Source organism: Choloepus didactylus, chromosome 16, assembly GCF_015220235.1.
Source record: "Choloepus didactylus isolate mChoDid1 chromosome 16, mChoDid1.pri, whole genome shotgun sequence".
Classification (NCBI taxonomy): domain Eukaryota; kingdom Metazoa; phylum Chordata; class Mammalia; order Pilosa; family Megalonychidae; genus Choloepus; species Choloepus didactylus.
In genome coordinates, this window is record NC_051322.1 from 30,836,073 (window position 1) to 30,861,771 (window position 25,699).

The 25,699-nt window shown below is 40.3% G+C and overlaps 1 protein-coding gene, 1 long non-coding RNA gene and 1 pseudogene across 6 annotated transcripts in view; 2 read left to right on the top strand and 1 right to left on the bottom strand.

Moving 5' to 3' along the window:
• The window catches only part of MYO5B (myosin VB), a 413,295-nt gene extending 395,691 nt beyond the window's left edge, over positions 1 to 17,604 (top strand). For all 3 annotated transcript variants that reach the window (XM_037805481.1, XM_037805482.1, XM_037805483.1), the window contains 7 exons: positions 3,353 to 3,504; positions 7,040 to 7,129; positions 9,383 to 9,533; positions 10,944 to 11,229; positions 11,853 to 12,027; positions 13,320 to 13,400; positions 17,243 to 17,604. In XM_037805481.1, the coding sequence (XP_037661409.1) occupies positions 3,353 to 3,504; positions 7,040 to 7,129; positions 9,383 to 9,533; positions 10,944 to 11,229; positions 11,853 to 12,027; positions 13,320 to 13,400; positions 17,243 to 17,395 (1,088 nt within the window). In that variant the 3' untranslated portion in view covers positions 17,396 to 17,604. The remainder of the gene's footprint in view (positions 1 to 3,352; positions 3,505 to 7,039; positions 7,130 to 9,382; positions 9,534 to 10,943; positions 11,230 to 11,852; positions 12,028 to 13,319; positions 13,401 to 17,242) is intronic.
• LOC119511074 overlaps positions 9,958 to 25,699 on the bottom strand; it is a 70,453-nt gene continuing 54,711 nt past the window's right edge. For 2 of the 3 annotated variants that reach the window (XR_005212144.1, XR_005212146.1), the window contains exon 3: positions 13,665 to 17,486. This is a non-coding gene — a long non-coding RNA (uncharacterized LOC119511074). Of the gene's footprint in view, positions 11,257 to 13,664; positions 17,487 to 25,699 lie in introns of those variants that run through there. The other variant, XR_005212145.1, reaches the window with a different exon arrangement.
• On the top strand, positions 23,997 to 24,676 carry LOC119511072 (annotated as a pseudogene).

Genomic DNA, 25,699 nt, shown 5'->3' on the forward strand with positions numbered 1-25,699 from the left:
CTCATGGCAATCTGTCTCCTATCTACTGCTGTGTGCAAATTTCCTCTGCTTCTAAGGACTCCATTCATATTGGATTAAGACCCCCTCGCCCCCTCACTTGTTTGGCCTCACTTTAATAACATCTTCTATTTACAAATGGGTTCATACCCACAGGACCAGGGGTTAGGTTGAGCATGTCTCTATGGGGGACGTGATTCAGTCTAGAACACCATGTGATACGGTGCATATGACCATGGCTCTGGAGTCAGATGACCTGTTCAAACCTGGCGAGTTATTCCCTAGCTGCATGGCCATGGACATGGCACTCAGCTTCTCTGTGCTTCAGTGTCCCCACCTATGAAAGGGGAAGGTGAGTGTACCAATAGTATAGAGTTGTGAAAACTCAGTGAGTTAACATTTTATTGCTTGAAGCATGGTTTCTGTCCCAGCAACGTCAACACCACCCAGGAGTATGTCAGAAATGCTGCCTCTGAGCCCTGTTGAATCAGAAGGACATGATGACAAGATGCCAGGTGCTTCACGGGCAGTTAGAGGCTGAGGAGCATGTGATCAATACACCTGAAGTCCCTAGGATCACACTGTCACATCGTGAAAGTTCTTCAGGGTTGGCATTTCCCAGTACTGCTTTCACCTATGGTTTCTTGTCCAGGCCTGTGGTTGGGTCAGGCCTGGCCTGCCTGGGTCCCCACTGTGCTCCCCAGGGTTACCAGGCAGCTGTGAGAGCTGCTCCCCAGAATTCCCCCCAACCCAGACTGGTTCCCCAGGACTGAAGGGCCCTCCACTCCTCTAGGGGCCAGCCTGCAGGGCTCCTGGAAGCTGCTTTCCTCGCCAGCCCTGAGCCTGGTTTGCCTGTGGTACCAGCTCCCTCCGCTCTGATCTCATGTCCCATCTGCCTTCACCAAACCCACCTTCCTGTCCTGTGTCCGCCCCAGGCTAGCAGCCTCCTCCAGAGCCAGGAGGAAGGGTCTTAGAGGAAACAGTCCAGAGGATAAGAGGGGTCTGATCTTCAGGCCCTGAGCTACTAGCTCCATTCTCATTAGGGCCTTGGTTCTCCCATTTTTAAAATGGGGATAGTGATACAGACCCTGCCTGCCCCAGCATGTGAATGGTAACAAACGTGAAAGGGCTCTGTGAAAACTGCCAAGTCCTTCTCAATGCAAGGAATTTGAAGTGGTGGCTTATGAAGGAGTTTGAATCTCAAATAAAAGATAAACATTATTTTAGATCAAACATTTTTTCAAAAAAAAGTTTGGGGTCCACTGTGCCGAGGCTTGAGAGGTACAGGAAGAGCAGAGCATGACTTCTGCCTACAAAAGGCTTTGTTTTGGCTGTTCAGTTTTGGAGTTTTTAGTAGCCTGCTTTTTATTGAGTATTTTCTTCTTTTTGTAAAGGTCAATTTCCCTTACAGTTGTCCAATAATTAAATGTGACATAAATTCTGGCATCTTAACTTCCTTAAACAAGCTACATCTTGTTCAAACACTGCTAGGAATGAACTTATAATCTGTGGTGACTGAGACTCAGTCTACAACATTAAAGTGAAAGAAAATTTAAAGTGACCTGCTTGTGTTGGGCGGGTGCCTGGCTGGTGATTTTTCCAGTGTCTCCTTCATATCATTGCCTAGGGTGGACCCCGCTAGCCTGCTGATGTCTGGCACCCTGTCAGCTCCCTCCAAAAGACTCCCTCCAAGCTGCGCCACAACTTCACTGACCACCTCTTAGGGCCCTGGCTACTTGCTATGGAGGCCAGAGAAAAGTAGACGCTATGGTTCCTGGGCTCCCTGGGTCCCAAGACATTGACATCCAACTGGGGAGACCAAGCAAGCTCTGGGAAAAGGAGATTCAAATCACAATAGAACATTCCAAAGCAGGACAACCTGTTTGCATTCTGCGGTGGGTTAGGCTTGAAGTGAGAAGCTATGGAATGGAAGTCTGAGCCTTAAAATGCATTTTTTCTGGACAAATGTTAACATTCTAATTAATGCCAAATGGCCAATCTATTGAGCCTAGAAAATGTCCAAATGTTAGCCATGTACCTAAAGTATTATTTAACCAGAAAGATACATTTGAGGGGACGATGTAATCCAAGCCCCAATTGGAGATGCTGAGAGCACATCCCCAGCCCCAACCTAGACACTGCTGGCAGACAATGTGAGGATGTTGCCCCTTCCCCTGCCCTACATGCAGGTGGAGGTGGGTGGCCTCCCCTCATGGCCATTCCAGGCCTGGAGGTGGCTCATGGGGATGGGGGCAGGTTATGAGAGTGAAGGGTGAGGGCCGGGAATTCAGAGCTGGGGCAGCCGCAAGAGTGCCTGGAGTTTTGTGCCCATGGCCCTGTTCCCCAGCACAAGTTCTCACCTGGCACAGGGCCTCTCCTCCCACTCCTCAGGGATTCTATAACCCCCCACTGCTTTAAGCCTGGGTTGTTGCCTCCCCTGGCTTACTCTGGAATGGAAAGCAGTCTGAAATGTTCTCCCGCGCCCTTCAGGAATGTTAGCAGGAAAGGGCCAAGGGACTAAGTATGAGTCTGCAATTGAAGGGGAAAGAGGCACAAGCCAATCACCCTGGGGAGGGGGCAGCAATGAGGTGCAGAAAAGACCAATTGGAGAAAGTAATGGGCTGGGGCAGTAGCTGTCCCTGACTCGAGCCAAATTAACACTGGCCGAGAGAGAGGCTGGCTAGAGACACGGCAAGCCATGGCATTGGGGGTGGAGAGAGTAGCTGTGGCCGGCCAGCAGATTGCTGGGTCTGCTGGGCTGTGAGGATGTATGGGCAAGTCTGTCAGGTAAACAGTTCCAGAACTAATGGCCAGATGGGCGGAAGGTCACTCCAGCCCTTGGCAGACTCACTATCTTTGGAAATGTACACCAAAGTCTCCTGGGACCAGCCTCACATTCTTGCTGCTGAAGAACCCGTTGTGCCCACAACAGGAAGTGGTAGTATGGAGTCTGCACCCTGGTCGGGGCAGCCAGGTCCTGTCTTCAGCCTGCCTCTGATCACAGGCCCCTTCTTGGACCTGTGTGTAAACTCAGGCAAGAAACTACCTGTTATGGGCTCTTCCATATTGTAAGGTTGAAGAACTAGGAGCCCACTTCAATGTTACAGTCCAAACAAGTAGGAATGTGTTTTCTTTATTTGCTCTGGGTTTCTATCTAGTTTCTGAAACTACTAGTAGTCAGGGTCAGAAGGAGGCAGCGACTCTCCCACTCTTCTCAGTTCCCACCACCCTCCAACCCATATTCTTAGAGGAATTACAGGAAAATATTGCAAATCTGTTTCTGACCGGGATCCTTACAGCCCCAAGTGTGCCCCCTTAGTCTAATCTTGCTTTTTGGTGTTGCCCTTGCTGCCAGACCTGAAGCCACAGATGCTGTCGGGCACAGTGCCCTGCCTTCCTGCTTACATCCTCTATATGTGCATAAGGCATGCGGATTACGTCAACGACGACCTCAAGGTGCACTCCTTGCTGACCTCCACCATCAATGGTGTTAAGAAGGTCCTGAAGGTGAGTGTTCCCTGTCAAAGGTGGTGGTTTCTGGTGGACCGAGTGAAGCCAACACTTGACCCTTTCTCCCTGTGTCTGGGATTAGCGGTAGCGAGTTCTCCAGAGCTCCAATTCTGAGGGCAAATGATGCAGGCACAGAGGCACTCACTCATGAAGAAGGATGCCCCAGGGCAGCCCAAGAGAAGGATGTTCAGAAACGGCAGGAAGCACAGAAACCCAGTCTGATCCTCCAGCTGCCTCCTGCTGAATCTCCAGGGAAGCTCTAGTGTTTACAGTTGCTTGAGAGAGGGAAAGGAGCGGCTGGGAGGAGTTCAGCCTGGCTTGGTTCTAACCCCATGTGATCAAGGGGTACTGGTTGCTGAACAGAAGCTGGGTCAGGTCCCATTGCCAGGATGCTAGGGAGAAATCCTGCCTCAGTGAAGGGTGGGTTGGCTCTACCTTGGAGTAAGGTTCTGGGACACACCCTGAATCCAGGCCCTCTCCCTGACCTTTCCAAGGGCTGGGTGCTGGCTGCTAAGGGTGCTGGCATTCAGCTACCCCCAAGATGAAGCAACCCAGGCCAGAACAGGGTGGCTCATGGGCTGTTGAGGCAGTTCAGAAACGCCACCCAAAGGCCCAAGCTATTCACAAATGTAGTGGCCATGGAGCCACTGCAGAACGGGCTTGCCTGGGGGAAAATGAGTCCATCCAAATGGCTAGGGCCATTTGGTGGGAGGTAGGATTTTTGAGGGAGTCTACCCCTCAGTGAGAGGGATTTATAACTCCTTGCAGGCCTGAGCCCCAAGTGTTATTGCTCATAGAAACTTCAATACTCATACATACAGGATGGAAACCACTCTCAAAAGGCCCAAGTCCAGACCACTTCTGGTGACCACTGAGCCACAGTTTCTTGATTGCACTTTCCTGTTCTAAGAGAATTCCAGAGCCAGACTTTAACTTCTGTCTTTATGCCAATTTTATATCAGTAGCTCTATTGTCTTGCCTGCCATGGGCTCCACAGGCAGTTTCATCCATTCACGGCTGTAAACGTTCACCATCCACATGCCGATGACTCACATTTGTGGCTCCAGCCTTGACCTCTTTTATGAGCTCTAACTGCCTTCCTCATGTTTCTACCTAAAGATCTAATAGACGACCCAAGCTGAACATGTTCAAAACTCTTGATTCCCCAACCAGAAAACTTGTTCCTCTCCCCTTTTGCCATCTTATTTAATGGTACACCATACTCTATCCAACTGTTCAGTCCAAACCATAGGATTTATTCTTCATTATTATTTTTCCCTCCAATCTTTATCTAGTCCACCAGCAAGAACTGCCATTTTAACTTCAAAATATATCCCAAATGGCAGCATTTCTCACCATGTCACCTCCTATTTTCCCTCACCTCTGCCCAGCAAACAGAGGAGCCCTTTGAATGACTAAGTCAGTACACACAATTCCCTTATTTATAATGTTCCATTCAATGCAATCCCTATCAAATTCCAGCTGGCTTTTTTTTTTTTTTTTCTTTTTCAGGAATTGACAGGTTGATCCTAAAATTCACTTGAATATTCAAGAGATCCAGAATAGCCAAAACAATCTCAAAAAAGAACACAGAGGACTCACACTCTCAATTTCAACACTTAGTACAAAGCTGCAGTAATTACAACACTGTAATACTGGCATAAGGATAGACATATAGATAAATAAGAGTAGAACTGAGAATCCAGAAATAAACCTTCACTTTTATCATCAACTGAATTTTGACAAGGGTTCCAGAACAAATCAATGGGGAAAGAATAGTCTTCTCAATAAATGATGCTGGGACAACTGGATGATAGCCACATAACAACAGAATGAAGTTAGATCCTTGCTTCACCTTATTTATAAAAATTAGCTCAAAAGGCGTCAAAGACCTAAATGTAAGAGATACAGGTGTAAAACCTTTAAAAGAAAACATGTGTAAATCTTTGTGACCTTGGATTAGGCAGTAGTTTCTTAGATACACCACCAAAAGCATAAGCAACCAAGAAAAAATAAATTATACTCCATCAAAATGAAAAATTTTTGTGCTTCAAAGAACACCATAAAGAAAGTAAAAAGGCACCCGAGAGAGTGGGAAAAGATATTTGCTAATCATTTATCTGGTCAGAACACTTGCAACTTTATAATAAAAAGATAGCCCAATTTAAAAAATGGGGAATGGATTAAAAAGATTTCTCCAAAGAAGATACACAAATAGCCAATGGGCACATGAAAAGATGTTCAACTTCATTAGACATTAGGGAAATGCAAATCAAAATAAGATACCACTTCACATTCACTCAGTATGGCTATATAAACAAAAAGATAGTAACATGTCAATGAGGATGTGGAGAAATTGGAACCCTCAATATCTTGCGGATGGGACTATAAAATGCCACAGTCACTTTAGAAAATAGTTTAGCATTTCCTCAAAAAGTTAAACACAGAGTTATCATATGACCTGGCAGTTTCATTCCTAGATACATACCCAAGAGAACTGAAAACTTACTCACACAAAAGCTTGTATATGGATGTTCATAGCAGCATTATTCACAATAGCCAAAAGGTGGAAACAATCCAAGTGTCCATCAAGGATGAAAGAATAAAAAAAATGTGATCTATCCATACAGTGAAATACTATGTGGCCAAAAATAATGATCCATGCTATAACACTGATGAACCTTTGAAGCATGCTAAGTGAAAGAAGATAGACACTGAAGGCCACATATTGCAAGATTCCATTTATGTGAAATGTCTAGTATAGGCAAACTCATAGAGACAGAAAATAGATTAGAGGTTGCCTGCAGGGATGCAGACTGACTGCCAATGAATAAGAGTTTCTTTCTGGAGTATAAAAATGTTCCAGAATTAAACAGTGGTTATGGTTGCACAACTTGTGAATATACTAAAAAACCACTGAATTGTATACTTTAAAAGGGGGAATTTGATAGTATGTTACTTAAATCTCAGCTAAAAAAAAAACAAAACAACCTCCAGTGGCTTCACATTGCAATTCAGAATAAAATTCAAACTCCTCTCCACGATTCAGTGTGCTATACTATCAGGCCCTGTCAGCTCAGTCTTTCTACCCTGGTTCACCATGCTTTAGCCACACTGGGCCATTTCCATCCCTTGAATGTGCTTAGCCTGTACAGAAAAGCCAGGGCCAGCTAGCCCAGGTGGTTAGACTAGAGCCCAGAAGTGCTGGTGTTAACCCTTGTCTGTGTCACTTGGATTTGTGTTCTGTAGTGGTAAAAGGCAGCTGCTCCTTCGTGTGTTGGCAAATGTGTGTGGCACTGACCAGTGGATCAGAAGAGAGGCTGTTTTTTATCCCCAGTGGCAGGGGAACAGTCACACCACCTCTTAGCAATAGGTCTCATCTCTGAGACTGGCAAATGCCCTGCCCATCATCAGGTCTGGCTGGGACAGCTTGGGGAAGTGTAGGAAACATGGAAAGAGGGGGTACCAAGTAAACATTTAACCAGACGGGAGTCACTTAGTCATGGCTGGGAATTTCTTTTTATTTTAACAGAAGCACAATGATGACTTTGAGATGACGACCTTCTGGTTATCCAATACCTGCCGCCTCCTTCATTGTTTGAAGCAGTACAGTGGGGATGAGGTGAGTGCTAAGATAAGCCCAATTTCCTAAAGTGCACTTAAAAATTATTAAAATACCCCCAATCCTTCAGGAGTTAGGTCTTCATTTCCTTGGACATGGCAATATGTATTTCATTTCAGAGCAACCATAGCTCAAAACAGTTTTTCCCCCAAGACTGAAAGAGTAAGAATGTGAGTACTTTCAGAAATAACTGTGAAAGGAGAAGACACAGTGATAAAAGACTTATTCCCATCATGGAGGCCACACAGAAGGCATCCCTCCTATGTCCAAATGGATCTGAGGTGCTTTATACCCTGTAAGGAGAAGGGTATGAGATTATTAGAGGACTCTCTGCGACCTCAGGCTGGGGGCATGCCTTATCTCTGAACCCCATGGCTGGAAGCAGATACTGAGGGCCCCGAAAGGACACGGGTCAAATAAGTAGAAATTGTGGGGGAAATGAGTTTGTATAACCCATCCCATTGTCTGGGAGCCCCCTGGGACCCTCCTTGAAAATTTTTGTGGCCTTAATATTCTGAAGCAGTGCTAGAGGAGCTGAGCCCCATTTCAGTGAGTGGTAGAAGAAAGCTCAATGGTCTTGTGTGTGAGACTGACTCCTAAGCCAGCCAATTAGTGTATGCACTTTATGGTGAAGTGCCTCTTTTCTTGTGGCTATCTTTGACTGTCCTAATCAGAACCACATTTGTACAAACTGACCTTGAGGCCCAGCTTCATGCTTCTAACCAAATATGATTCATTAACCTGAGGCCCAACTTTATCTAGAACTCGCCACTCCCAGCTTTGTTTGGCTCCTGAAAGAACTTCTCCGACGTTCTGCATTTGAGACCAATGACCTAGTAATATCGTATGATATTTTTCATTAGTCTCTCTGGTGAGAAACCCAACTTGTCCCAGACACTTTCCACTTCCTGATCCCCCATCCATCTCCTTGAGTCTCCTTTCTCCTTATCCTTTCACATATCTCACTATGTACCCTTCTTAAGGTCAAGACACAGTGTGAATCAAAAGAATGTAACAATTTTTAAAGCTTATCTTTTATTCTATCCTTTGTACCAGAAAAATTTTGACAGATTCTTCTCTCTGAGATAAAAGGATAAGCCACTTAATTGTCTTAGATCTTGGGAATGTTACCGCATATCTTTCCCTAGAATTAGAACTGATCACTTGCTTTTATTGAGTAATTTATGAAAAGGATGAGTTAACTGTTGGGAATGATTTCTACTGTATTATTGGAAGAAATGTTCTTCACTTCAAAACCACATACTCTCTCTTACATAACCTCAATGTAGTTTATACAGTATTTAAGCATAGAACTACATTTAATGTTACTTCCTTGAGATTCACCACTTTATCCAATGTTATTTTTATTCTAAATTGAACATAAGACAGAGCCAAGAACTCGGTTCATTAGTCTGTTATTGCACGTGTGTATGTTTTCAGGAATAAGACTTGAATCACAGTATACACAGATCTTTGTAATCTAAATAGTGGTGGAGAATATTTTTCAGAGATAACAGTTATCCCTTCTTCTTCCTGTTTTTATTTTTATTAAAAACTGCTTTGTAATTTGACATAGTATAAGAGGATTTGCTGGGGCTGGTCACCTTTTTGAAAACACTGATCTTTTTGGGTGCTCTTGGTTTCCCTTGGCCTGAATGCAGAGAGACATTGGTCACATAAGTCCTTTTGCTATTAATCTTTTAATATGTTATTCCATCTTATTAATATAGAAAGCAGAGGACTTAGTGCTGTAGCTGTGGAATCATTTCAGTTCATCTATGAATTCTCATACCTAATGATAGAATCCATATAAAATGTCTCAATATGAAGAAATAATAATCTGGCCAAAGGCGCCTCTCCCTTAGGGATTTTATATAAGCTAATATTTTAGGACAGTGTAATATATTGAGAAGCACTTTATGAAGAATCAGAAAGCGCAGATCCTTCTTTCCCTAGACCTGCTTCCAAGCTAAGTTTTGTGACTTTAGGGAAATCACTTCACCTTAAGAATCTGGACCAAGTGGGGCCTTGGTATTTATACAGCTCTGACTTCTCTATCATGTTACATTGCCTTCAAATTGGGGAGCCATCACTGAAACCTCAAATTACTGACAAGATTTTGTAGAACATCCTTAAAAATAGCCAGGGCAGGGCACCAGGACTCTGGAGATTGCTGCAGTGACCAGAGTCCCACAAGTCCTGCTGAGCCTGGAAGACCACAGACTCTCAGTCCTGCCGCCTCTCCTTCTGCAGGGCTTCATGACTCAGAATAGTGCGAAGCAGAATGAGCACTGTCTTAAGAACTTTGATCTCACCGAATACCGGCAGGTGCTGAGTGACCTTTCCATTCAGATCTACCAGCAGCTCATTAAAATCGCCGAGGGTGTGTTGCAGCCTATGATAGGTAAGCTGGCAACAGATCTCCACCTCTCATTGTGAGGTCTGAAATGAGGCCTGGGGAAAATGTTGTAAGTGCTGCCTACCGGTAGGGAACTGTATATATTAAGCATGGTCTCCAGAAGGCCCTGGGAGGACCTTCCCAAATGAGGCAATGAGGAGGTGTGTGCAGTGTGTGCAATAAGAGCTATGACGTTTTCAAACCCATCCCATAAACATACCTGAAGCATGGGGAGACTATAGGTCATTTTACCGTTATCTCTTTTTTGATAGTAAGTATAGTGTTTTATTTTTTCCCCAAAATGAATTAATTTTAATAGGTAATAAGTATACAATTAAAAGGTATAAATGCATATACAGTGAAGAAATATAATCCTATTGCCTATTCTGTAGTTTTACTCATGGAAAAAAAGCAAGCGTTAAATGTGTTCATTCCATAAAGATTTATTGAACAAAATCATTCTGTACAAAGCAATGTGCTTGGGCTCTTAACATGAAATCAGAAATTGAGAAAAAGAGTAGTTATATTTTAAGTTAAAAGAAAAAGAGAAATTTGCTATGATGTGTACATGCATCACCCACTGTGCTCCATGAAGGCTGAGGAAGAAACTGTCTCCTAAAACCTGTGTGTAATGTTTTCCCCAGGTTCTTACAATACAAGAAGGTTATGACTGAAATCCAAGTAGGACAGAATGTCCTTCAAGCCAATCCAGAAATATATCCCTTGGGATGAGGTTCATTCTAAATCCTTCTTCCTGTCTGGGAATCTTCTTATAAGATACAACTTATTCTCACCAGACATAAGCAGAACTGATACATCAAGCTGAAGAGACTTCATTACTCAGAATAGCATTAACAGTTAATAATACCAGAGCCCGACAGACCTGGGTTCTAATCCTGGCCCTGCCACTTCATAGCAGTGTGGCTTTGGGCAAGTTATTTAATATTTTTGACTCAATTTTCTCATCTGTAAAAGGGACAGAATCAATAATATCTCATAGGGTTCCTGGAAGAGTAAAGAGATACCATAAAGCACTGGCACATAGTTAAGTGCTGCTCAGTAAGTATGGCAAACCGACTAACTTAATATTTACATGGTCAGTGGCTGGGCTGGCTCTACACCCAGGTTTCTCAATTCTCAAACTTTGTGCTCTCAGCACAGAAGGCAGTATAGAATCGAACTGGTATATATCCATTATCTTTGTCCTGTCAATAAATCTGAGCGAAAATTAGGTCCACAGCTATTTTCTTCCTAAAATTCAGGCCAAATATAAGTTTCTGGGCATCTCAGCATTGTCCACCTCCGGATACTACCATTGCTAAGCTAAGACCCTGAGTACTATATGATCATAGTGGTCCAAAACAAATCTTGTTTGTGGGGAAAATTCAATCTTCTCTAATCATGCTTTCGTTTCAGTTTCTGCCATGTTGGAAAATGAAAGCATTCAGGGTCTATCTGGTGTGAAGCCAACAGGCTACCGGAAGCGCTCCTCCAGCATGGCAGATGGGGATAACTCGTACTGCCTGGAAGCCATAATCCGCCAGATGAATTCCTTCCATACAGTCATGTGTGACCAGGGCCTGGACCCTGAGATCATCCAGCAGGTGTTCAAACAGCTCTTCTACATGATCAACGCGGTGACCCTCAACAACCTACTCCTGCGGAAGGAAGTCTGCTCCTGGAGCACGGGCATGCAGCTCAGGTAAGAGAAACACCACATTCCAGCAACCTGGATGGAGCAGGCCACCATTTACACAAGCCAGAGGCAGAAACCAGGATACTCATCTCTAAAAATGAAATCCAAATCTAGTTGATAATTAGTATGTGATTCAAAGCTGTCACCTTTTTATTTGTTGTAAAATTCATCAAACAATGAGATGATGGTGACTTGGTAAACAAATTAGTTCAACAGTGAAGTTTACACACTCTGATTTAAAGATTGTAAATCCAGTGTGGTTAGGTCAAAGAGAAAAATCAATGAGGCTTTAAGGCTCACAGAGAATAGTAAATATAAGAAGTGAATATTAAATATAAGAAGTTTTAATTGAATTTATTTAGTGCCTTTTTTCCCATTAACTTATACAGCCCCTTCAGGTATTTCATCTTTTGATTTTAAGCACCTATACTTTCATTCATTCATCCTTCATTCAACAAATAGTTACTCAGTGCCAGGTACTTTCAAGCTTTTACCCATGTGAGATAATTAAGGAAAGGAGAATGGCGACACTAGCTGCATCTAGGCTGAAAAATAAATGCAACAGGTGTCCTCACGCGAATGAATTAGGGAAACCGGTGTAACACAGTTCACATTTTCTCATGTTTAAGGTATAATATAAGTCAACTTGAGGAGTGGCTTCGAGGACGAAACCTCCACCAGAGTGGAGCAGTTCAGACGATGGAACCTCTGATCCAAGCAGCCCAACTCCTTCAATTAAAGAAGAAAACCCCTGAGGATGCAGAGGCCATCTGTTCGCTGTGCAACTCCCTCAGCACCCAGCAGGTCTGGTCATCCTGTACCTCTGCACCCACGGTACCCAGGGCAAGCCCAGCTTCTATTCCACATCTGTTCTTGCCAGTGGTTATTTTTTACAGCCTTGCACTCCCAGCCTTTAAATACCCCTAATGATAGGATTTTGAAGTTTCTGCTGATGCAATGCTCCTGGGTGACCCAAGACCATTTTGGTCTGTGAAACAAGATGCCACAGTTACTGGTTTTCAGCATCTCTCTGAGCCTATTTGTTGACTTAGGAAGTTAAGGTAGTAAACACACAAAACACCATTTAAACACAATGAATTTTGGAATGTTTCTTATGGAGAAATTTTAAATTTTTCAGGAATTGGCAGCATCAGGCATCTGGCATTAAAAAATTGCTTCCTTTACAACTATAATTTTGTTATGGTCATAGTTTTACTTAGAATCCACTTACATTGTTTAAAATAAGTCATTAAGAACCTAGAGAAGTTTTAAATGTTCCCTTCCTTCCCACCACCACCCCAAATTGTATTATACTGTGATTTAGATGCAGAGGTATTAACCAGTGGATGAAATGTAAACCCTGTCCACACACAGGGAGGCCTTGCCCTCAATGGTGACTGTGCTTCACCAATACAAGGAAGTCAACCTTTCCAAATGAAAGTATGCACCTTTCCCCTGTTCAACACCTAAAGAAATGCAGAATTCAAACATGGTGTAGCAAATATACCTTTCTTTCATACTTTTAAGAAAACTGCCTCTTTCTGTAAATGTGCTGAAAATTCACACTTCTTTCCCCCCTTTAAATATATTTTGCTTTCATAAGTTTATTTCTAGAATGCAGCTGGCATTGTTTTGCATTTGGGCAGGCTGCTACTACAAAAGATTATCCCCTATCAACTAAAAAGAAAATCTGCTCATTTGTAAACGGCTTTCTTTTTTTTAAACTGGGGTGGTAGGAGAGAAGTGCTGTTAAAGACCTTTCTTATCTAAGGTAAAATTCCAGTGCTTTTTTTGACAAAACCTTTAAAGTGAATAAGAGGCTGAACAATTTCCTAAAATCCTGATTATCTTGTAAGTCGCCAAGTATGGTGGGTGGCTAGGAGATACAGAGCATTAAAAGGGCAGTAAGACAAAACTGACAGATTCTTATTTCCTATATTTACTCTCCTAGTGTCAATGTCATTCCAGCCCCATCTAAGTTACAGATCCTCTCTAAAGAGGACTGCACTATTGTGTCGATGTCTATATTTCTTAAAGCTCAAAAGTTGTCTTATGTTCACCTAGCATGTACTAAACTTTTGTTTTTATTCCAACAGATTGTTAAAATTTTAAACCTTTATACTCCCCTGAATGAATTTGAAGAACGGGTAACAGTGGCCTTCATACGAACAATCCAGGTGAGTTTTAAAATATTAATCAAAATGGAGTATTATTTAGTTGTAAAAGGAATGAAGTTCTGATGCATGCTGCAACAATGGAAGAATCCTGAAGACATTATGTTGAGTGAAAAAAGCCAGACCCCAAAGGACAAATATTGTGTGAGCTCACTTATATGAAATAAGCAGAAAATTCAAAAAGTCAGAAACTAAAACGCAGGTTACCAGGGGCCAGGTGGGGGTAGGGAACTGGGAGTTAATGCTTAATTGGTACGGAGTTTCCGTTTGGGGTGATGGAAAAGTGTTGGCGTTGGATGATGGTGATAGAGGTACAACTTTGTGAATGTAATTATAACCCCTGAATTGTGTATTTGAAAGTGGATAATAACAAAGAGGTCAACCCTTATGTAAACCTTAAGCTATAGTTAACAGTATAATTATAATAATGTCTTATCAGTTGTAACAAAGATAGCACACATACAAAATGTTAATAATAGGGAAACTGTGGAGACAAGGAGGAATATATGGAACTCGGAACTTTCTGCATGATTTTTCTGTAAATCTACAACTGCTCTAATATATATATACATACATAGCATAAAACTAATAAGGGAAAGTTTAGATTTTAACCCTCCTTCTCTTTATTAATAAAATAATGGTTATCCTATATGCTAGATCTTATCTAGGCTTTCTATAGGGAAGTAGTAACTAGATCATCCATTAACAACTTGTTACATACACACAGAGGAATAAACTTTTATCTCTGCCTCTCATATTATAGACATAGTCCGTGTATCAGTGCATTTGTCACTAGCTTGTTACTGAACTACAGCATTAGGGAACTAAAGAAGCAGAATATCGATCCTAACCGCAAATGGAACTAAGAAATATTCTTTTAGGAAAATTTGAGCTCTCACTTATATTTGTCCTTAGGAATAAGCTTGAAAGGAAGTATATTAGGGAAATGATTATTTAAATTTGTCTTAAGATTATGGAAAGTTTTTAATGTATTTTTAAAATTTTACTTTTTTATTTAAAGATGAGCTACTAGCTAAGTGCCTAACCTTTAGCATCTGAATGATGAAAACTCATAGAGATTACTCAGAAAAATGGTGACCGTTTCTCCCATTGTGAGAGGTGAGGTACACCTTCAGGAAACACATTACTTTCTCAAACTTTTAATCCTCTTCAGCCAGTGAAATGATGCCAACAAGAGACAAAGATTAAAAGAAATAATAGAAAGTGATCAGAGGAGAAGTCAGGAAAAGGGACAGTAAAGAACCTTGAGAAAACATAGGCCTTTGATATAGGAAGCTATTCCCTTTGAAATACTCTTATAGTATTTCAATGTCAAGAGCCTGAAATTTAGAGCCTGAAAAAAAAAAAAAAAAAGTCAGAGCTCCAGGTCTGAAAACAGCTATGGCAAAGAATAAGTTAACTTTAGCATATTTATGAGAGAATAGTGAGGCCAAAGGGAAGGAAGGAATGCTGAGTCAGACTAAAGGTTGTTCCCTTAAGGGCAGTGGGGACAATGCAATGGATTATTAAAGACACACACTACAGAAAGAAGCAGGCAGAGACTCACCAACATAGATCTTTCAGGAAGGAGGGGGCGCTGACTGAAAGGACCCAGTTAGGACACATGTATAGGCAACTGCTGAAGGGAGAGGAAGAGTTTGATGACAGAAAAGAACCCACTCAGAAATATGACCTTGTACCTTCTAATGGTACAGACTTGCACTTTGATAAGTCTTATCTGATTTTAAATAACTGCCTGTAAGTTGACAGCAGCACTGTTTACAAGAAGAGGATCTAGGTCAGTGGTCAAAGAATATGTGCCAAATCAGACTGAAGGTTTATGTAATGGAGGTTAAGGGTTAGATATTGTCTCTGAAGATACATAGTCAGCTTCAGAATCTTCCTCAGTAACCAAGCACAGTGCCTGGCAATTCTATCAAAATTTTTTTCTTTCTTTCTTTTTAACCACTGATAAGTTTAAAAAGTTCTATTTCTCCAGAAGTTCTATTTCTCCAAATACAGTGCTCAGAGAAAATAGAAACAATCATTCCAACCCCCTATACTACAACTCATATGAAGGATTTACATGGTATATATAAGTTGCTTGTTTAAGCAAACTATTTGCTTAGACACTGTGGGCAGTATATATTGACCTTTAAAAACATATATTTGAGGGGGATGTTAGACTCATCAAAGGATTCAAAGAGGATCCCTGTGAAATAACTACCATCAATATATTTAATTTTAAATAATTAAATATATACACACCTTTGCTGTTGAATTGTAATAATATAGGTAATATTTAACTTTTCTTTTTGGTCTCTTCATACTTGCCTAAATCCTTTACAAATTCTTCAAATCCTTTAGTACAGCCTACATCTAACTAATGTACAGAAATTAAAAGCACCTTAAATGCTATAAAATTATTTTTTTCAGAGCCTCCCATCACTTTACATTTTGTATATGTTTTCATATGCTGTGATAGGTTTATAACACAGCAAGGCTCAGCATGAGCTGAATGTGAGCTTTTAGTGGTCCCAAAGATATTCTGTCATCAAAGCCATCATATGGTATCTTCGGTTAGTAAGGTTTTTTGCTTATTCCTCCCTAAACATCCTTGTCCCTTTTAAACTTCTTTTCCTATTATTTCAAACTGCTTTTTTTCAAACTGTCATACCTTAAAATTGTGGTCCATCTTTCAAAGTGCCAATCACATGGCTATTTTTTATCAACAATGGGAAATTTAAACAGTGCTCTCCATTTCATTATCCCAGTAATTGATGAAAACGTGGACAACTGTAGGTACTTCTTGTCACTGAAGAATAACCTCATAATCCTGCACTCACACTAATTTCATCCTAAAATCTCATTTCCAAGAACTTTTCAAAAGCTACCACATATTTACTGACCTCAGCCTCTGCTTCAAAGCTTATGAAAAATCGAGGTGCTAGGTGTGTTAGACTCAGCAATAACATCCAACTACTGGATGTGTTTACCAGAGTAATGTCCCTTGGTCTTATCTCTGAAACAGAGAAATGGTGAAACTTCTACAAAGTTGCAACATATCAAATATTGTCACTATCTGAAGCAGTGATAGTGTCTTTCCCCAACAAGGGAAACCATTTCTAACCTCAAGTTAGTACAGGATGGCCTATGCTTTCCCCAAATGAGGATATATGTATTTTTTCCTCTTCACACAGTTCTCTCACAGTTAACCATAGTCCTAATGGGTGGTCTCTGTAAGAGCACCACTCCCACCTGGAATTCATCAGTCAGGGGTTAATGGTCAATGCACAGGCAGGAGGAGCAAAGGAGATGATAAAGCCATCAGTAATAATAGCCAACCTAGCACTTATCATGTGCCAGAGACTGTTGTATGTGCTTCACAAATGTCAACTCTCAATCCTCACAGCCTTATGAGGAGGGCACTCGCCTCATCCCATTTTACCAGTGAGGAAACTGAGGCATAGAGTGGTTCGATGATTTGTCCAAACTGGTGCCAATCTTAGAGCCCTAGCCTTTAACCCACTTCACTGTGGTGCCTTTCCACATGATTTGCACCTGAACTGTGTTTTCCGTTCTACTTTAGATGAAAAGCTTTTAAAAGAATGCTAGGATTAGGAGAGAGCTTACAGTCACCTGATCTACAAAAACCTAAAGCAGTGCTTCTCTCCCCACTAAGTATCTTCAGGTATAGGGAGATCATGTTTTCCTGGTCCTGAAGTCCTACCCGATTATTTACAGCAGTCTTTCCATGAAATGTGCCAATTCACTTCTGCAAAGTCTTTTAAACTGGCTATTTTTAGGTGTAGTAAGTATTTTGCATGGTCTTACTCTTCCCACAGGCACAACTACAAGAGCGGAATGACCCTCAGCAGCTGCTGTTAGACTTCAAGCATACATTTCCTGTTTTGTTTCCATTTAATCCATCTTCTCTGACCATGGACTCAATCCACATCCCAGCATGTCTCAATCTGGAGTTCCTCAATGAAGTCTGAAGATACACATTTCCAACCGTGGCTCAGTTTCCAGTGAGAACAAGAAGACAGCATGCAGCGAAGTGAAGGATTGTGAAAGTGAAGTTTCAATCTGGAAAAAGTGGATCAAAGATTGAGGGCCTGTGCAGAGTGCTGAACTATACAGATTAAGACACAATTATGTCATTATTTTTTGTATCCACTGCTCAGAATAAAAACACTTGAAATAACGAGTTTTTTTTTTTTATGTTATGTTTGGTTTCAATCTAAATAAATAAATATACAGCATAATCCATAGCCACAAAACCATCCCCATGGCCATAAAGAATGTTTCATTTCTATAAAATGGAAGTTGCCTAGTTTGGGTCTTTGCATAGAACTGGAGAGTAAACAAATTAAAATAATATGAAAAACATGTCATGTAAATTACCTTCAGAGAGCTTTAACAAATAATACTAATAACTATGAGAAGGCATACACTGACATTTCCCAGATGGGCCAACCACAGGTGCAAATAAATTTGTGGTAAGATGGTTTGGGAACAAAACTATGGGCATAGGCATTCTGAGATGTTTTCCCAAAGGTATTTTTTAATGCCTGGTGATGCGGAGACAGTGGTATAATTGATCTCCAGACCAAACATTTTGAGTACTGGTTTCTAAAGCAAAATGACAAGACCCAGTCCCTAATGTGCTCAAACCCTTTTGCATAGTCTTGGGTTTAGGGAAGAGTTGTGCTAAAAATGCTGCTGTGCTTCAACTTCATTTTGTAAACAAAATGGAAAGATAGTCTTTGTTTCCAATGCTTGTCCATAGACTTATCAAGTCCAACAAAACTTTCACAAAAATCACAAGCTAAATGTTTGTTAGGGAAAAAACTTGTTTTATTTACAGATGTAAAAGCCAAACAGGTCAGTATGGACACCAATAATCCCCTAATGCCATTCAACGTCCAATAAGAGTGTCACAGTAATTCCAGACAATTGAAATAGGAAAGGAAAACAGACTTCATCTTGACTGTTTGAAAAACCTTTCAAAATAATCAGGACAGTAACTATTAAATTATTAGTCAAAAAAAATTTTTTTAATTAAAAAAACAATATATCAACTTTCCCTTTTCAGGCTATTTTCAACATTTTTCAAATTTGCCATATAAAAAATCATCATTGTAAATACTTCTGTGAGATAATTTTAGAAAATGAATATACAGTAATAAACTCAAAACATAACAGGTATTTATTGCTTTTAGAGGTTTTTTTTTTTTTGGACTCTTCAAAGGGAATCATTTGATTAGAAATGATTACATATTAGAAAGGGTATATTCTTTATACCCCCTCCCCTCACTTTTTTTTTCCTGTTTTTCCCCATATTTCTGTAGATAATGGTATGCTGTCCCCATGATGGGTTTGCAGGCAATACAAGAGCAGCCTTTACAATACTTCAAGAAGATAAGATTCCTCTATGAATTCCAAGTAGTATGCTCCTCTGCCAACATCTTGTACTCAGCCACTCAACTGAAAAGGCCCTTGAAAACAACACACTCAAACTCCTAAACACTCTTCTGTGCTAAGCCCTTATATCTCAACTTTCTTGGCTTAGTCACTTTCCTTATCCCCAGGGGCCAGAACAAGGCAAAGCACCTGGATTAAGACCAGCTGATCATTGTGTCCAAATCAAGTGCCATCAGCATTATTCCTTCTACCTCCATGTTAAACAGCCTGGCTTCTCTCAGGCATCTGCGCAGAGCTGTGCCTTTCCCTTCTCGGTTACCATTACATAACCACCCACATCCTCGACACACACCCTTCAACCCACACGCTGACTTGTTTGGAAGGCCAGTCTAAAATAATGGGTCTCTGGCTACCTCTTCTTTTTTGTTTGTTAAGGTATGGTTTGCGTTTTAATGCACTTTAGTTCAAAACTGAGACTTACGTAAGGACTGCCCTTAAATCTTCAAGATAACCAAAAATGCCTTGTTAGAGTGTTAAGGAATTTTGACAGATGGTGACTCCGTCAATACAGTGGCTTACTGTTCTTACATTGTTTTACATCATCATTCTCCACTTCTCTGGGTCACTCTCTACTGTCATTGGTCAATCACTATAGGTGCCAAGGATGTACAGAATAAAAGTTTGGCAATGAGAGTAATTGGCAGAGGGGGGAGAGGGGTTGGCTTATGAATAGTATGCTACTTAGCATAAAAAAATGGCAGATTTAGTTATCTTCCACTGGAGCTATACTTAATTTATATAAACCACTGCAATAAAGAACTACAGTAATTGGATTTTTTATGTTTAGAAATGCCCTATTTAACTTAAGTTGGAGGCTGAAAGAAGCATCTCTTGGGAAATTTAATCTTTTGTTAGCATTTTTATTCTGCATTTTTAAAGTTAGTTCAATGCAAACATTTTCCAACTTCATGTAATCAGTAATGATTTTTAATTTAAATGACTTAATTCAATATAAAGGCTTGAACTTTGCACTAATATCTTCATTTTTTAATATTTAAAATTTAGTTGACACTTTTCCCACTTTGTGCCTTCAGCTGTTATGAGGTAACTGACTTAATATTTCTCTAAAATGAGTGTTGCTGTGGGAAGAATCTTAATGGTCAATATAACATCATGGTGGAGTTTTGATTTGTATTTTGAAACATTAAACAGAAGCATTTTAAATATTATTTAAGAATGAGATATTTATAGATCAAACAATTTGTTTTAAATATTATATGGGACCTAGATGCTTACCTACAGTAGTATCAGTTAATGTTGCTTAAGCTGACATTACCTATGTGCATTCTTCCTCTGCCATTATAGCTGCAGTTAGATTTATGGTACCTATAGGCTCATTTGGGAAGCAAATTAGATCCAAAGGTAGGTAGACTTATTTTTTCCTTTTCCCATGGAGCATGTCAGTAAGAGTTACTCCCCTTGAATTTCCTAGTACTAAATTTTAAGCCTTTTGTAAAAAGCAAAACAAAACTAGGGGCTTGGAAAAGTTAGAAAAAAATAATGTTGCTACTATCAATTCAAGTATTTACTTAGCCTTAATACACTAAGATTATGGTAACACAATAAATTAGGATCCATTTCTTTTGTACACAGTAAATAATTTTCATACACTTGACCTAATCCTAAGGCAGCAAGGGTATCCTAAATTAGATTATTTGTTTAATGCCTACATGACTAAATGGTTATTATTAAAATGTGACAGTATGGGGTGAGACTCTGTAGTTTTTTTCTCATAGAATGCTTGTCTGCAGTCAGTTTCTCAAATTAGTTTTATTGCATGAGCCAAATATCCAAAATTCACTTTTTGTACACATTGGTGCCATAGAGAACAGGGGGGTGGGTGGGTAGAAAACTAAGAGTTCAATGCCAATGACAATAAAATATGACTTTTTTCCCATTATAAAAGTCATTAGATATTAAAGCCCATTTTTCTTAAAAAAAAATTCTAATAATGATCAAGGGGATCAATGAGGAATAAAATTAAGACATTGTATCAGAATAGTCCAGATTTGGATGTAACATTTTGCCACCAACTGATGTTTAAATGAAGGACTGCCTCTTTGAAGGAGTTCATATCATATTCAGGGGTGAACCTAACATTGTAGAAGAAATACTGATAAAAATATTTTTCCATTTGAACAAACCTGTAAACTACAACTTTGTTTACAGAAAAATGCTTGTAACAGTCACTGTAATATTCAGCTGTGGATAAAAATTTGCGGAAATAAATACTTTTGAATAAATAAAGTGATGTGCCAGATCTAAGTGAAATTTAAAACTTTAGCTACATTTTGGTGGAAAAGTTTACTATTAGTGCTTTCTTGAGAAATTGACCCATATTCAAACATGCATCATGACCATTTAAACCAGGTGTCCACAAATACTGCATGGCAAATCAGGCCCCACCTTTTGTACAGTCCAAAACCTAAGAATGACTTCTATATTTTTAAAAGATTGAAACATTTTTTTAAAATTTTCATGATGTGAAAATTATACGGAATTTAAATGTGTCCATAAAGTTTTACTGGAGCACAGACAGGCCCATTTGTTTGCATACTATCATGGTTGCTTTATCACCACAACAGCACAGTTGATGAGTTGCAGCAGACAGTATATGTCCTACAAAGCCTATCATATTCATTATCCGGCCTTTTACAGAAGTTTGCGGACACAATTTAAACTCTAAATTCTGACCTTGCCACTGGCTAGCTGTGCAACCTTGGTGAGGTTATTTCACCTTTCTGCACTTGCCATGTTTGTATAATGGCCTCTTATTTAAGAAAGCAATATTGACCTAGACCTGCCTGGAGTCATTTCAGCTGTTTGCCCTTTAGAGGGCTGAGTCCAGGAAAAATCACATGAAGTTTACTTCCAGGATTGTGCAAGAGGATATGCCTTGGCTTTGGGGCCAGGAAACGTCAGTGCCAAGACACAGTAGTGCAGCTGGTGGGCAGCTCTACATTTCTATTCCCTTCTTTCCCCTCCCCTCCCCTCTTCTCCTTTTCTCCTTTTCATGCTTCTTCTTCCTTCTTTTCCAAATGATTTATAAAAAGAGAAAAGCTAGTCTTTTAGAGAAGTATTTCCATAGTTGAACTCATTATGGAGAACCCTAGTTAAAACATGATTGTTTAAAAAAACAGGAAAAGAAAATTCAGAAAACCTGCATCATTCACATGTATTTTTTAAAATGAAAAGTTATTTTTAAAATTACAGCCATACAGGAAGTAAGTTATATTTTTTCATTTATTAAACTGGTTCTTCCTCAGGCTATAACCCAAACTGCAACCAATTTTAGGGAGAAAAGTAGCAAGGAATCACTGTCAAAGATAATGATCTGAGTGCCAGGCAGAGTGGGCACAGTCAATACCCTCTGTGACAACTGGAATGAGAAGCCAAGGATAAAGAAACTAAGTATCTAAATATTCTCAGGTTACATGTTAGCACAGAGTAAGTGATCAGTAAGCAAGTTAGGTGGTCCTGGAAGTTAACGAGGCTACTGAATAAAGGTTAATTAAAAAACAGATGAGCTCTATGTGCAAAGCATGATGAGAGGCACAAGAGCTTATAAGTCTGTTGATGTCAGTAGATGAGACAGTAATTATACACAGCTGTCACCCTGTGGCCTTGATATGAACCAAGTGTTTAAGTGCTTTGTTTTAAAACATTTTGGTTTTGTTTTTTTTGTTTGTTTGTTTGTTTGGCATCATCTCTTAATCTTCACAGCAACCCTATGAAGTAAATAACTTTATTCCCATTTTTCAGATGGCTCAGAGAGATTACATGATTTGCCCAAGGTCTCAAATAGGTGTTAGAATTGGGATTCAAATGCAGATCTAGAGGAACAGAGGAGACCCTGATCTTAATCACTATACTATATATTTAGGGGATTAAACATTTATCAGCAAATTTCTACTGGCCGCCTACTGAGTATCTGCTGGTGCTAACTGTAGGTCAGGTACTGCCTTGGGTTCACAGAAGAAGTGGGCAGAACTAGGCCTAGAAGAGAGGATCACACTAGGAACAGGGAGTGTTACGAGGAGGAGTAATGGCAGTGTGGAAGTGCAGAAGTGAATTATTCAGGTTTGCGAGTATACCAGTCTGGCTAAAATTAAAGAATTATGATGGATAACAGCAGAAAACAAGATTAGAATTACTAGAGATGAAGAGGATCATTTCCTAATGACCAAAGGGTCAATCCACCAAAAAGATACAATTTTAACTTTGCATAAACCTAATAATATCACTTCAAAATACATAAAACAGAAATTGATAAAAAAGGGAGACAGAGCCATAATCATAGTGGGAGATTTTAACACAGCCCTCCTAGTAACAAATAAAACAAACAAAAAACCAGTAAAATCAAGAATATTTAATATGATACAGGAATACTACAATTAACTTTATGGCAATAAATTTGAAAACCTACATGAAGTAGACAATTTTCTGTAAAATACTAATTAGCAAAGTTGTCACAAAGAAATAGAAAAAGCAAATAAACCAAAACGCATTCAAGAAATTAAACCTTGTGTTATTAAAAAAATCTATACTCCCAAAAAGCACTTGGCCTAAAATGGTTTTACAAGCGTCTTACCAACCTTTAATGAATAGGTATTTCACCCATTCTTAGATAAACATTTTCAGAGAATACAAAAAGACAATGCTATCTAGCATATTTTATAGGGCCAGATGCTAAAACTGGACAAGAACAGTACAAGAAAAAATTTATTCTAATCTCTCTTCCAAATACAGGCACAAGAACTGTCTATATTTAGTAAAATCAAATCAAGATGTATTAAAAACAAACAAAAAGCAATACTTTATACCAAAGAGGGTTTATTCCAGGAATGTGAGAATGGTTCACTGCTGTAAAAAAAAAAAATATCTATCAATATTAACTTCTTTGAAAGATGTAGTGCTAGGGAGAAAAAGCACTGGACAAAATCCAACAATCATGATTAAAAATAAACTCATATACCAATGTTCAAAGAAGCATTATTCACAAAAGTGGAAAGGAAAAAGCAGCCCTAGTGACCATCAACAGATGAATGGATAAACAAATGCATTCCAATACAATGGAATATTATTCAGCCATAAAAAAAGAATGAAGTGACCATGGCATTCGGTTGCAAGATCAGTCTGTCTATCCTCAACAGCAACCTGGCCAACGTAGGGGCAGAGTGCCTCTGGATGCTGGACTCTAGGGCCAATTACCTGCACCTGGATGTGTTGAACGGGCATTTTGTTCCCAACGTCACCTTTGGTGACCCTGTAGTAGAAAGCCTCCAAAAGCAGCTAGGCCAGGACCCTCTCTTTGCCATGCACATGATGGTGCACAAGCTGGAACAGTGGGCAAAGCCAATGGCTGTAGCAGGAGACAATCAATATACCTTTCATCTTGAGGCTACTGAGAACGCAGCTTTGATTAAAGACATTTGGGAGAACAGGATGAAGGTTGTCCTGGCCATGAGGAACTACAGTTCAATATTTGGCATCATAGGCTAATCAGATAAATATGGCCTTGGTTATGACAGTGGAACCTGGGTTTGGAGGGCAGAAATTCATGGAAGATATGATGCCAAAGGTTCACTGGTTGAGGACCCGTTCCTGCCTTTGGACACAGAGGTCAATGATGGAGTAGGTTCTGAAACTGTCCATAAATGTGCAGAGGCAGGAGTTAACATGATTGTGTCTGGCAGTGCCGCTATGAGGAGTGAAGACCCCAGAGATCTTTGATCAACCTGTTGAGAAATGTTTGCTCAGAAGCTGCTCAGAAATGTTCTCTTGATCAATGAAACCTCAAAGAGCCCAATGTTTCTCCTCATTGAATCTTTTTATGGAAAACAAGAAAGTTGTCTACCAAATCATTTTTCAATTGAAGTTATGCTGTTTTTTTGAGCAATTATTCATTCCACTGACAAAAATCTACAGTGCAGAACATTCTAAGAGGTTAAAAATTGGTGTGAAGGAATTCAAAGATTAGTGTGGTAAATACCCTGTTTTGGCTGGGAGGCTTGATTTTTATAAAGAGTAAAAGTATGGCTGTATTATTAATGTTTCAAACAAAAGTGTGTCTACCACCCAAGGGAGACTTATTAGCTACTATTAAAACAAACAAACAAAAAAGGATGTTTCTGCATTTCTCAAAGAAGAACAGGGTGAGTTTATTCAACTGGGACTGTCACCAGGGGCTGGTGGCTGGAGCCAGCCACAAAGCCGGGGAGGGACCGGCTATTCACTCCCCACACACCCATCTCAGTAGTTTGCTGGGGAGATAATGCTTCACTTGTGGTGACCGTATATTTACTCCTCCTCCATGAAAGCCAACGGTGTGCACAGGCGAGAGACGGGGAGAGGCAAGGAAGCCACATGGAAGCACCACGAGCCCCTCCGCAACCCCAAAGGCTTGTAGGCGCATGGCAGACAGGGACTGTGGCACATTTGAGCTGGAGAGTGATATGCACAGCCCCACAGTCCAAGAGTGAGCCACCTGGAGACCTGGGAACTGCTGGACCCACTGTGCCACTGAGCGGACTCCCTGCCAAATGGCACAGGGCCCACCCCCACCCACAGGGCTGGCAGTCTCCAGTACACACAGAGAACTAGTGCGCTGATTGGATTTCCACCTGGTTTGGACCCCAAACAGTGCAAATGTGAAGTAAGGGAAAACTGACTTGAGGGTAAGAGGTGGCCATCTGCTGGGAAGACAGGGAAAGAGCACTCCAGCAAGCTGAAGCTCTGCCAAATTAAATATAAATGTTCAAATAATCCTACAGATCCCAAAATAACATTATCAAGATAAGCAAATGCCCCAAAGC